General features: G+C 48.0%; 1 protein-coding gene across 8 annotated transcripts in view; it reads left to right on the top strand.

The window, feature by feature from the left end:
• Positions 1–2791: 2791 nt before the first annotated feature.
• LOC149329985 (uncharacterized) overlaps positions 2792–13950 on the top strand; it is a 221959-nt gene continuing 210800 nt past the window's right edge. For all 8 annotated transcript variants that reach the window (XM_089560702.1, XM_089560698.1, XM_089560705.1 and 5 more), the window contains exons 1-4: positions 2792–2917; positions 4032–4850; positions 4957–5095; positions 5160–5366. In XM_089560702.1, the coding sequence (XP_089416828.1) occupies positions 4056–4850; positions 4957–5095; positions 5160–5366 (1141 nt within the window). In that variant the 5' untranslated portion in view covers positions 2792–2917; positions 4032–4055. The remainder of the gene's footprint in view (positions 2918–4031; positions 4851–4956; positions 5096–5159; positions 5367–13950) is intronic.

Below are 13950 nucleotides of genomic sequence, written 5' to 3'. Positions count from 1 at the left end.
AATCGCTTGTTTCCACTTACACAAGCGACGAGCGACGCCGTCGCGCGAAGCAAAATACCCGTGTCGCTTGTCGTGTCGCTCGGATCTGCACTCACAGAAAATTTCGCTCGTCGCCCGGAAGTTGCCAATGCGATTAGCCAATAGCTAATCTGGTAGCGTGCACTTGCTTGGATGCACTTGGATGTACTTGCTTGGTTGTGCAGTCATTACTGCAGCCTTTGCTACTTTTCAAGAGCACTATGCATATTTTTAAGAGCTAGGCACCACATCATTTACAAATTTTGATAATTGGCACTTTGTGATCATACTGGTGGTTTACAACATGGACTTTAAGAGAGATTTTGAAACCCACATGATAATTCCAGTACATCAAACCTTCAGTTCTGTGCAATTCAGGGATACACTGCATGTGCTGGCTGAAATGTCACACAGAGCAAAGTGTGCAGTTGGTGCAAAACTGCTAACAAAAAATGCACCTTTGTGTACACTTTCTGCAGGCTTTGTGTTTTTATAATTGTGTATGCTGGCTGACGGTCAGCTTTACAGAGGATATGTTTTATGCTTTTTATATGACAGTGTTACAAATGTGTCTGTGATGCAAATTATGCAGTGTTGACAATATATATTAAAACTGAGCAGTTCAAACTGTCATTGCAAAAATTGCAGCTAACAGTTATGCATTTACAGTTGTTATAGTGCTTGGCTAGGCATGACACTCGCGCAAATCTTCATTAGCGGCATGCGAATTTGTCGGCTTGCTATTCATGCCAGTTTATGCAAATCCGTGTGAAGCTGTGCACGAAATAAAATACTGCGCTTGTGACTCAGTGCCCTGATGTTATTTTTTTTATAAGCGAACCATGCGACCGACTTTTACGGATTTAAAAGTACAGAACGCACTATCACGCGCATATCGCAGAATACAAAGGCACTCATTGCAGCTGCGTGTGTTGTTCTCGCTTCGGCGAGCGCGGCTTCGGCCGCTTATCTGTGTTTTGAGCAGCGTCCGCTCCGGCGGACGCAGTTGTTGCTGCGACGCGCGTTTTTCCTTTCCTCTCTCTCCTTCCTCTGATCTTTTAACTCTCCTCTATCTGCACATGGCAGCGGTGGTGGCTAATAGGCTCGAGCCAGTAGCAGGCCCGTGCAATTTCCTTTTCATCCTTCTCTCAGTCACAACAACAAACACAGCGTCTGTCGTCATGACCCACACAACATGATACGATGAATGAGCCGGTAGGCCGGGAAACGGGACACAAACTGCTCCGTTTAAAGAAAGAACAGCGCGAAGAAACATGTACATACGAAAAAACGACACACACACTCGTGTGTGTGGCATTTCTTCGTATGTCCGTGTTTCTTCGCGCTGTTCTTTCTTTAAAAGCATTGCAACTAGCCCGGAACCTTGGTCTTCTAAACTGCTCCGGCGGGATAGAAACGTTGACGCCTTGCTCCATTCCGTGTTTTCTCACAGCTGTAAAAACGTCGACTGGAAGCGTAAAAACCACTGCAACAGAAGAATCCTACAAAAATAAAGAGATGCACATTCTGCGACAGAACAAAGAGCCACAGAACCAATTTTTAGTTAGCGCGAAGGAGTTGCGTTAGAATCGGGGGTTAATTCAGCACAAATCCTTGACTCCTGCCGTTGTTATCTGCTGTCGTAACGCTTTCTGCATCTGTGAAAAAACAAAACGTGCTAGAATCCCCTCAGAAGGCATATTGCGGCCCGCTAACCAAAAAGCTTGCAGTAACGTGAAAAAATAAAAAAATACGCGTCTCGAGCAAATATGTGTCTGAGTTAGCGTACTACGACCATCATGCATACACCGAAGTCATTACAAAGCAAACATTTGTATCGCAGGAAAATTTCTCAGAATGATAAAATAAACAACATGCATACATCTGCGGCTGTCTGCGAACTGGCACGGGTCATGCGTCCACTCGAAATTTCGTGCTGGTAGGCAGCTTTGTTTCTGAGAATGCGCATTGTAAAACCTGCTCAAGGCAGTAATTTCAACGAAAGCGCTTGTGTAATCGGTCGTTTGTTTAGACGACAAAATAATCCGATAATTTTGTGGCAAGAATTAATTGCACAGCAGAGAGCTATTTAATTGCTTGTGCTGCTCAAAGCAGAGAAGCGAGGTTGTGAGAACGCATTTGTGCTAATTCGAGCAAAATTCCGCGCTGTTAATACGAACAAAAAGAAATTGGTCAAAATTCATGTCATTCATGTTTATGTCATTCGGAGTATCAGGAGAGACCGCCAACAGTTTGAAGTAACCCTATAAAACGTATTAAAAGCGATAAAATGCGAGAATCAGCCTTCCCAACGGCCCTGTTACGTGCACTGGATAATGAACGAATTTCCAACATGGCGCCTCGTCTTCTCCCTGCCTGCCGGACTACCGCCAACGGAAATCGGCTCTATTTTGGGCCACTTCCACCAATACCAACGAACGGTGCCCTCCGCCCTCTGTTGATTAATAAGATGCCTCGTACATGATATTGCCGTAACGTCTGGGATTCAGTCATCCACAGATGGCTAATTTAGCGCGTCACTTTATCTCGCTTTTTTTTTTGTCGTGCCGCGTCCGCCATGTTTGAAAATTCGACCAACGGCTGCCTCGTCGGCCATTTTCCCTTGCTTCTCGCTCATCCGTTCTTCCTCCCTCCGCATCTCAGCGCCCAGCGCCTGCGTCGACGTTGTGCGCTGCCATTGGTTGACAAAGCGCGGGAAACGAACGGCGGCTTTCTATTGGCGCTTGGCCGCACAGTGGGAGACCCCGTCAACCCCGTGGCATCGTTTTCGTCAGTGCGGGACGATGTTCGTTGCGGCTGTCAGTGAGAGACGAGGACGCGAGTAGGACGGCCGTGCCTGCGGTGAGCCGCTGCAGCGTGAATGACTAGTCCTGTATAGGTATGTATATACTACTGTGTGACAGTACTTACATTGGATAGGCCCGTTAACTTAGGACTGGTGTAATACGCGGGAGATTTAGGAATTCTGACAAATATTGGCTTGTGGCTGACCTCTGAATGTTCAGTGCTAGTCCGATATTTTTCTTTGTTAACGACGAGATTTTGAGTTGTCACTTATTGGCATGTGGCTGCTTTCTTAATGTTCAAGCAGTGCTCGTTTGGTTTTTTTTCTTTGTTAACGACTTCAGTAGCTACATAGGCTGTGTAGGACAGGTCTCAGGTTGCGTTGTGGTACTCTTTTGAGTGATTGTATACGCACTACGTGGGTCGCTCTCGCCGCGCGTAGTCGCGTGCTGCGTTTTTTCTCCCCCATCCATGCTCGACGGCCTGATTTTCCGAGTCAGAACGAATACACTGTTCGCGACTAAACACAGCTTTGTGAACGAGCACTTTTTTGTGATGTTATACGCTTGAGCCATCTGACGAGAAAAACCAATATCAACTTTGTTTCTCCGTGGCCTCCGTAATCGGCTCCGGCGGCGCGCCGCTGCTCTTTGCTCTATCGCCCGGGCCACGGTCCCACCGCTCCGTCCCAGCCTGTAATGACACTCCACACACTGCAATTACGTAACGTCCTCTCGCTCGCATTTGAGTTTTTTTTTTACTTTTCTTTTTCCTAACTGCCGGCCCGAGAGGAAAGGCGGAGGGAGTGGTGAAAAGTCGTCCGCTTCTACGCAGCGCGTTTGAACTTGTTTACGTCAGTCTTGTTTACAAAATTGTCAGTCCAGTGTTTCCAATGCTGCTACAGCCTTGCTGCGTCCGGAGCAAAATGTGTGCGCGTGCGCGCGCGCCTGTATAGACGCGTGTTCCTTAATAACATAGCCGCTAATAATCGTTCTTGGCCGCCTAGACGCAGGCGCATTTGGCGGCAGGCGCCTCGGGCGCGACCGCGAGCGCTGCTTTGTTTTAGAAGTTTCAATGATGGGCGAAATACGAAACTGAAAGAAAGCAAGCAAGTGCGCACTTATGCAGCCATTTTTTTCAACATGTTGGATTCTGTTTACTTCCAATGCGTTCGCGAATTTGCAGTGACTTTTTTTTTTTTTTTGCAGCCGCGGCGACGACCACGAGCCGAGATGGGGTCTCAACAGTTCTGCCTCAAGTGGAAGTACCACCAGTCGAACATGCTGGCCGTGTTCGAGCAGCTGTTATCAAACGAAGCGTTGGTGGATGTGACCCTAGCGTGCGAGGGTTTATCTCTGAAAGCTCACAGGATTGTCCTGTCCGCTTGCAGCCCTTTCTTTCAAACGCTGTTCGTCGAGAACCCCAGCCAGCACCCCATTGTGATAATGAAGGACATGCGCTACATGGACGTGAAAGCTGTTGTCGAGTTCATGTACCGCGGCGAGGTCAACGTATCGCAAGACCAGCTGACCGCGTTACTCAAGACCGCGGAAACGTTGAAGGTGAAAGGTCTTGCTGAAGTCACCGGTGAGAACAAGCAAGGCGCGCTCGTGAGTGTAGACGGTGCGGACGCTAAACCTGTGGGCACTCCTCGTGCCGAATCTCCGCCGCTAAGTAGTAAACGTAAAAGAGGCCGACCGCGGCGGCGGTCATCCAGCGACTCCGAAGATGCGCCGCCGGCAACGCGCATCAAGGGGCCGGAGAGTCCCGAAATTATTGAGGACGGTAGTTTGTCTAGCGACCGCGTGCCCGCCCTTCCGGCCGAGTCTCGTTCTTCCACTGTGGCGGTGTCTTCTACGGCCGTGCCTTCAGACGCACTTCTCGGTTCCAGCGCCAAGGCCATAAACTCTATGACCACCTCGCAGCATACTCAGGACTCAGTTGGTGACGACGTGGGGGAGGGCGACGATGCAGACTTTGAGGTGGAGCCTTCGAACCTTCTGGAACAGTCTATGTCGACGGAGAACGTAGGTGCTCCCTTGCTGTTGTGCTCCTTTTAAGAGTCTGTGCGGTGGACTCCGTAAAGTTCCGTGTTTTTATTTCTAGTGCTTATGGTTGCTTGCCCTTTCGTAGGAGGAACCTGTGTTCGCGGACGTCGCCTCATCATCGCAAGCACTAGGGAACGAGTCACATCACACAGGGTCCACATCAGCAGACAACTCGGCACTTGTTCCTGTTCAAGCCTCATTGCCTTCAGACATCTCGAGTCAAGGTATGTTGTAATACGTGTGTGTTCAGTCATGAAGCCTAAGCCACCTTTGCTGTTCTGTTTTCAGTGGATATCAAGCCGTCGCCTTCTAGTTTAATGCCCTATGTCGAGCAGGCGATATCGCCTGTCGTTTCCGCCCCTCCTGCCGCTGCGTCGTCCGGGGACGGCGCATCTGGCGCCATGGTGATGTACACGGACACTTCTGGTGTTCCTGCCATCGCCGGCCCGTCCAATTATCATCCGGACAAGCAGCAGCAGTCAACGCCGTCTCATGGTACGTTACCCCGTCCTCTCTCCTATCCCCTTCTCTTGCCCCACGACAGCCCTAGCCCCCGTCGTGCTCGGGGTTCAGCTTCGGCTGCAACGCCGGGTTAGTGCCGGTGCTACGGTTGTATCGGGCTCTATTCCAACGCTGGTCTCTGGTTCTGCCATTCAGGCATGTTACATGGAGATTTGGTCTCCACCTTGAGGCCACCGTTCAATGCGTTAATGGTTAACTTGTCAGGGTTATGTAAGAGCTGTGCTGTATTCTCTGTATCGCCCTGCTTTGTACAATCGACTAAGTAAAATCATCTTCCCTCGGTGCCTCGACCCCGGAGGCTTCTCAGAAGACGCCCAGTCATTTGTCCCGTTTCTTGTGTCATTTTTATCTTCGGCGCTTTCGCGGTGCGAGTTTCCAAGTGGATTGGGGATTTTTTTGGACTTTCGGAAGGTCTTCAGACCACCTCGTCCTGCCTAGCCACTGCGAGGATGACATCCAGCTTGCAGTCATCACGCACTTTTTTTCGCGTCTCGTGCCATTGCGGTTTTTCGTTCCGACTTGCTGCAAGCTTCTACCAGCAATGGAGTCTCAGCTCTGGATGGTAAGTCACTTCTTAGCCCCGTCCCGCTCTTCCCCTCCCTTTGGCGTAACTTGTCAGGGCCTTGGGGTTTCGCTTTGCGTTGTCACTGTAGTGATGCTTTGTATCTGTGTACCGAAAGGAAGTAAATTGCTGGTTTGGTTCTGGTGTCGGGTTCTTCTTTCTCGACATTGACACGGGGCGACAAGTGTTGAAAAAAAGGAAACGGTTTGCGAGGATGGGCGATTGGAAGTATGGAAGTGTGGGGGTTGTGTGTGGTGTGAGAATGGGTGACTGAGGAAGTATGAAAGTGTGCGTGTAAGGAGAGGTGTGAGAATGGGGGAGTGAAAGTTGTGCTGTTACACCGAACATTGTACACAATTTGCTCGTCGCGATACGTATTGCTACACTGGGCAACGGGTACGGAACTAAATTAAATGGCAGCTTCGCTAGTCATTGAGAGTTCCAACTTTGTTGCAGTGATTAGATAAAACCGTCTTCGAGTTGGCCTGGGTGGGTTCGCTGTGCGTGCGTTCTTCGCAGGTGCCCCCTCCCCCTGGACTCCAGCCGGGCAAAGGTGAACCTGGTAAAGATCGGATCTACCTTCGCGAAATAAAAGTGTAATAATTAAAGATCTATTTCTATAGACTTGTCTAGGTCTGTGCTTTGCTTTTGGAGGACTGTCAGTGGTCTGGTGGAAGTCCCGAATGGCGTGGAATTGGCAGTGGTAGTGGCTGTCGAAGTGTAGGCATTCTGGTTTCGGTGCGCTCTTTCGTTCGAATTCGACTCTGGCTCGTGGAAACTAAAACGGAGTGAGCAATGAGGTGGTGAAAGCTACGGTTAGACGTCGGCGGTGAGCGAATAGTTACGCATCCATCCTAGGCGAGTCCTAGCATGGGGACGTCGGTGTTATGCGGGAATGCAGGAGCTTCGGTGCGTAGGTAGGTGTTGGGTTCTTGTTTAAGTCCCTGTAACGTGAAATTTGCCTGACTGAATCTGCGCATGGGCTCGAATAAACGTTGCGGTCTCCATGGGCAGCACAGGCGATTTTTTCGTTGGTTTAGCGTAGAAGTGCTAATAGACAGTTTTAGTATAGCGTTTGCGTTTTTTGCGTACGCAACACGCAAGATGTTTGCGTACGCTAAATTCAAAGCGCGAACAACTCTTTTAGGTGAGCGTTTGCGGACCGTTCCGCAATAGGCGCTAAGTAGACATACAACATCCAGGTTCAGCCCCGTTTGGGCAAGTACTTAACGCCACCTCACGTCGAAAAAAAAAAAAATTGAGGTCGTTTTGATCCAAACCAAGCCAACCAACTTCTGAGAAGTGCCAAAAATGGCCGTTGCCATGACGACAGTGTACACAACCTGTCGTTAGGCTTACGGGCTTGAAAACAGACTGCTATCTCAAAAGTACCGGCAAGTTATCGCACATAGCATTGCGTCCCAGTGAAACGACAGAAAGCGGAAGCGAATACCACCATTTATTGCCTGTTGAGTGCCGAATAACTCAATGACGAGGTATTTTAGAACCGAAGCGGGCAAACAGGGCGCCGCCATGTTGTCTCCGCAAGCCCCGCAAAGACGCTACGCTATTTCCAGAAAATTGCGTGCGTACGCTAAACGCTAAGCTTCTTTTAGCGTTCTGCGCATGCGCATTCTACATGCGCTATTTTATTGCGTACGCAAAGGTTTTGCGTACGCTATACTAAAACTGTCTAATACCTCGTTGGTCTTAACGGGACGGAGTTTCTATTTCCTATACTAGTTGCGGTGCACCGTAACGTGGCCCATATGTTTCCTAAATGCTCTCCAGCTAGGCGACGATGAATGGACGTCACTACCGAGCCTCTCGCCGGCTCTGGCAAAGATGGCTTTGGCCGTGAATCTTGCTTCACCACCGATTCGTCGTCGCCAGGGCCGAATTAAGAAAAATGGGGGGGGGCCCTGGGCTGATGCGCATGTATTCCCCTCTCCCTTTTCCTCCATTGGCCCCCCCCCCCTGCTACACTAATGGAATATATCCCATGTTTCATTGTAATTCCACCAAATTTAAAAGAACGAAGTGCGATCAATGGGATTCATGCAGCAGTGACGCAGTAGTTTTAGTTGTAATATGCGATTCTTGGAGCGCGCGACACGTGTCCGTCTGTGGCCGAACGCCGCGGAATAGGCACGTGAGCCGATCGACAATCTGCGGGGCTGCACTGGTCTCCTCTTTCAATGACGCCGTACACAAGCTTACAGACTTTTTTTTTTTGTTCGCAGCCCTTTTTTAATGGTAACGCATTAAAGAAAAGCGGGCTGAGTTAGCTTCCTACTGTTGAGCTGGGTGCTCCGGCAGCGACTAGGAATTAGTGCCCCGAGAGGGTATTAATAAAAGTTATTGAAATTAAATTGATTACACGATGAACGTTTACTACTTCCCTCATGGGGCACATTTGAATAGCAGAATTTAAGTCCTGGATCAGTGGTGCGCTCAGTGCCGAGTACCCGGGTTTAAACCCAGCCGCACAGCGGCCACGTCTTGCTGGAGGCGAAATGCAAAAAGGCGCCTGTGTGCTGTGCAATTTCAGAGCGCGTTGAAGATCCCCAGGTGGTCGAAATTATTCCTGAGCCCTCCACAACGGCACCTCTTTTTTTTTTTTTTTTTCGCCGCCGCCGCGGTGGATCAGTGGTTATGTTGTTCGGCTGCTGTCACGAAAGATGCGGGTTCGATCCCGGCCACGGCGGTCGAATTTCGATGGAGGCGAAATTCTAGAGGCCCGTGTACTATGCGATATCAGTGCACGTTAAAGAACCCCAGGTGGTCGAAATTTCCGGAGCCCTCCACTACGGCGTCTCTCATAGCCTGAGTCGCTTTGGGACGTTAAACCCCATAAACCAAACCGAATCCTGCAACGTGTGTACTCTCGTGGTGGGCAATTAGTAGTAGCAGTAGAATCACATTATTTGGTCACTCAGATGCCGAATGGCCGTGGGGCATTCCAGAAAACAATGGGTCAGTAAACAAGGTGTCAGTAAGATATCGCATGTCACTTCGTCAAGTAGCTTTGTGACACGGAGAACTGAAAAAAAAATAAAGTAAGCATCTGGTGCGCACCTTTAATAAAGGAGGACCATTGGTTCTAAACTATTGTGCTCAATCAAAAAATACAAATGGCAGAAAATGACACCATTATTTTTGGTGTATAATGTGGTGAATGAGGCCCCGTCCTATTAATCAGAGATCAAAGCCAAATCTCATCTGAAGTGATAGGCACTGTGAAAAACGTCACGTGTGACATGGCATGAAGCACGAAATGCATTTGTGGTGGTACTTGTGCGAACTTTCTTTTATGTGGATGAATTGATTTTTTTTTCATTTATGCAATATTCTTTCATTTTTCAATCAAAGCAGAAACATCAAGGATGAAAATTGCACACACTGGAGCTCTTGGCGTTTCGTGCCTCTGTGATGTACACACCAATCTTTATTCTGAATCTTGTGCTGTATGACCTCGAATCGGCGAATGTTTGCTTACGTAATTCGATGTAACTCCAGCACTTCACACTCTTCCTTTGTCTCCTGGTTGGCGCTGTGTGAAGACTGTAGCTCTGTTAAACCTGTCCTGTATTGTGTGGTGAATTTTATTATCAATTGTATTTCATGCTGTTTACTGGTTTTTGGGTTTCCTTTTGGCTTTGCTGAAGAGTACACTATGATTCCTTGTTTGCTCATCAGTGACTGACCTCATTTTGTTATTGCACAAAGCATTATTGACTCTGTCGAAACTATATTCATTGCTGTGTTCATTTGGCATGCATTTTGACATCTTCCATTTCGTTTTGAGGGCTTTTTAAGAGCAGGTTATATTAAGTTATGTGGAGTGTACTGTTACAAAGTTTGTTTTAGTTTTCTAACAATACCCAGTGTATATCTGCACATCTGGAATTCATTATGTACGAATTTCATTTCATGATGGTGGTATGAGCTTTGATTTGTTATTGACCTGGAAATTGTTTATTATAATGTGAAGCCATTTAAAAAAATTGGCCTCTGTTTTTGTTAAGCTGTGTGCTCTTTTGCTATACACTATTGCACAATGCAGCGCCAGTTTTACCAGATTTACTGAGCTGCTGTGTTGCTTTTTTAGTTTTGCCTGACTGGTTCCTTTGCATCAAAAGAATGTCCGTAAAACGAGCGTAGTGTTGCTGTGATTTCTGCTCAAAGTAATGCAACAACTGATGACAAGTCGCACCTTTACTCGCTATTTCTTGCTGCATTCACTCTCCCTGCAATAGTGGCCTAGTCATTGGAGTGGGCATCTCGCATGTAGGTTGTGCAGGGCTGGATTCCCTGTGCCACTGGGTACCCACCAGTGGTACGTTACGGAACCTTTCTCCCTGGCTTTTGCTGGATGGAATGCCTGGAAATGGGTGTTGGACCACCCCCTTGCATTGACGAAAGCGCCTTATACCACTATGCTCTTTGACCAAAGCAGCTCTTGCATCATAAAAATTCATCATTGTCATCACCAGCTCTTCCTCATTGGTTCTGATGAGCTCGCCTCATCATCATGTTTGCAGGGAAAGACTTCTTCCATGCCATCCATGGTGTTAGAAAAGTTGGTCACCTTAAACCTTTTTCAGAGCAGCGTATTGTGAAACTCGGTCACAATAGCTTCTTCCTTTTTCCAAAAACCTCCTTGTTTCTTGTCCCAATATTGGAGATGTGGGTACTACACGAGTAAATATGGTGTGCTTTAACTGCTCGTAGCACAATAGTGTGCAGTTTCAGATGTGCTTCTACTCGATTAGTTGCACTCTTGGAGACGGTTTTGGCAGAACATCATGTTGGGCATATTGGCAACATTCATGGGCAGCTGTAACCTGAGTGCTTTCACCAGTAGTTATGCTTTGAAAGTTTTTTTCCTGTGTGTAGTTTTGTACTGTCCTTCCTTTGTAGCGAGAAATTGTGCAAGTTCATTCTTCAATGCAATGGCTGTTGGCTCGATTTCAATAGGTTTATGAATTTGTAGGCGGTCGTCAGTGCTTTGTGAGCATAAGTACAGTAGTCATCTCCATGGAGAATTAAAGGTCAGGAATATTTCCTTTGGAACTCGCTACTTTTCAGGCTTGCCATACTGAATTTGCACAACCTGGAAAAGCTGTTTTATGGGATTGTATTCCATTTTCACCGTGTCATGCACATAACACCACATGAGCTGTTGCACGTGTAATCTAGTGTCTTAATGGATGTAATATGGTTTTGACATGCAGGCTTGCACTCCAGGGACCGCAAACATGGGGGACCTTCATCGCAGAAGTCTTCAGGTTAGAATCTCCAGTTTTTCTCTATGTATGCTTTCCTGTAGGCGGTCTTTCAAAAAGCAGCATGAAGGATACGGTAGCTGCAGTTTACAGAACTCTGCTGAGTGATGATATTTGCCTTCGATGTCTAAAAAGTTCTTTTCTTTGAAATATGAACTTTTGTTCGAACAATCACCCTTGTGAGTTCTGTTCCGTGATCGAAAAACTTGTACAGGGTTTGATGCCTCCTCAGGCTATTAGCCTTTAGCCTTGGCCCTCTCTTGGACATTGCCTGAGCAGCAAATAAAGGGAAAAAAATGGCGTTGTCCTGTGTACTAAGCATAGCTCACTGCCATTCGTGTAGTGACTAAGCCCACATGGGTGGAGTTAGGACGGTGTCAGTTGTGTGTGGGCATTTTGCCCCACATTCCCTTGTGGTTTGCGTTCCTGCCATGTACCTTCCCACGGCTGGTGACCCTCCCTAGTTAGTACCTTAACTAACAAGAGAGGGTGCCTGCGTCGCAGCGACATGAGTGCCAAAGGTTGTGTGACTGCTGTGTGCGCGTGGGAGAGCACTCTCTTGGGCTAGGCAATTTGTCGCGTACGGTCGCTTTGGCGCGGCGCTCCACTCTCCACCAGTGCAGGGAGGCCTTGTGGTGGGAACGTTCTCCCACCAGCTCGTCCATTCTTGTTTCGGAGTTTTTCCCTTGCCCTGGCATTAGCAAATGTTTTGCTTGTAACTGTGCTGCTCAGTTGGACGTCCTTGATTCCTTAGCATATCTTGCTAGCTGTCATTGTTGCTGTAGCATTAAATGCCTGTTTATTTCAGCCACAGTGTCGTTTCTTTGTTCCCTCAGAGTAAGGCCTGCCGTGTTATGCTTGCGATGAGTAGCGTACGCGATCGTGGTATGGGATCTGGCGGTTTTGTACTGTGTCAGCCGTGGTTAAGCGAGGGAACATATTATCACTCCTTATTAAAAGCTCCATACGTTGTGCCAGTAATGCCAGTGCAAGGGCCAATGGCGGTGACTGGCATTGATCATATTTCTTGCAGGCTACATGTTCTTTTAACTGCGTGCGGAATTGACCATTTGCGGAAAAGTTTCTGCGCATGAGCAGTGAGGACACAGCCAGCGCCCTCTATAGGCGATTTGATTTTGGTTGAAAAACATGAGCCGGCCGTGCATTCCCTCGCTGTAGTGCGGCGAATGATGTGAGCTCCTTGCCTCGCTTTTGCAGCGTGAATGAAAATGCCAACTCATTGCTTGGCCTACGGCTGCACGAATTACTTCATTCACCAAGGAAGCACAAAGCTCAGGTTCTCGCCTAGCTTGTTTCGAAATGAATGTTCCTGCTGTATTTCGCGCTTGCTGCCAGGTGCACGCAGCTCTGTCGTTCTAGAAGAGTTTTGCCATCGACGCACGTGCGTATTCGGTGGAAACCGAATAATATATACTAGTATGAACACTCACCATAAATGCAACAATGTCAAGCCGTTCTATCTGAACAGCGGGAGCACGGCAGAGCGCAACCTCGCGTATATCCGTTCATTCTAACGTTCCTGCAGTCCGCCAGCACGCAAAGCAATGCTGTGCCATATCAGCACGAGCCATTATTGAGATAGTACAACGGGTCAGTTACTAATCAGTTAAGTGTGCTCAGCAGCAAAATGTGCTGTATGAAGTTCGCAGAAACTCCTGCCCTATCAAGAAAGCGTACCAATGACGAGAAACCAACGACAAGGAAGGCCGTTACTAACGACGAACCATGCCGTTGTCACATAAACACCGGTATTCACCGACCACGCACGCGCCACTCTCACGAAATCTAGTTCATCGTTAGTTGCTTGAAGATTCATCATCAAGTTTCTGACGTAACCTTCCTCCTTGAAGGACCAGCTGCGATGAGCCTAGCCAACAGCTGAGGTGGTGGAGTAAAGGTTTTGCCACACATTTCAGGCTACCACATGAAAAATCTTTGCTCCACATAGTTTCTAAAAACGCAAATGGGAGGTTCTCCTCCTCTGTCATCCTCTTTCGTTAGCAAACGCACGTTTCCGGCAAATAAACAACACTAAAATAACACAACAAGCGCACGAGAACTGCTGAACTTGTCTGCTCGGGAACAACTTTCCAACCAAAAGTTCCGGTAGAGCTTCCCTCTTTGCACGACAGGCGGCGCTCGCTTTTCCGCAAATGGTCAATTCACTATAGGGACATCTTGTTTCGGTCCTGTTGATGAGTGTGTCTTCTGTATTAATTTTTTTGTCCCTAACTCGTACTGAACTGTGGATTTTAGGTTCTTGCGTTTTGTACAAAGTACTTTGTCTTAAAATGCAGGTTCAGTGTTCACGGAGACCGGACATGGCGGCCCTCCTGTGCAAGACCCAACCAGTAAGAGGCACCCTGTGGGCCACTGCACGGAATCTACTCCTTCTGGCAGGGGTAACCACCGGGGTAATCCCACAGAAAATAAGATGCACAAATGCACCCAGTGCAACAAGAAATTCAAAAAGAGATGCCATCTGGTGGTGCATCTTCGAGTCCACACCGGCGATCGCCCTTACCATTGTAATGACTGCGGAAAGAGCTTTGCGCATAAGTTCACCCTGGAGCAACACCAGCGCATTCACACTGGGGAACGTCCTTACTGTTGTGACCATTGTGGTGACAGCTTTGCACATCTGATCACCCTAAAGAGACACCAGCGCACTCACACTGGTGAACAT

Source organism: Amblyomma mixtum, chromosome 9, assembly GCF_055824585.1.
Source record: "Amblyomma mixtum isolate Tamu chromosome 9, ASM5582458v1, whole genome shotgun sequence".
NCBI classification, from domain to species: Eukaryota; Metazoa; Arthropoda; class Arachnida; order Ixodida; family Ixodidae; genus Amblyomma; species Amblyomma mixtum.
The sequence above is the reverse complement of the archived record's forward strand: the minus strand, read 5'-3'. Positions and strand labels throughout refer to the sequence as shown.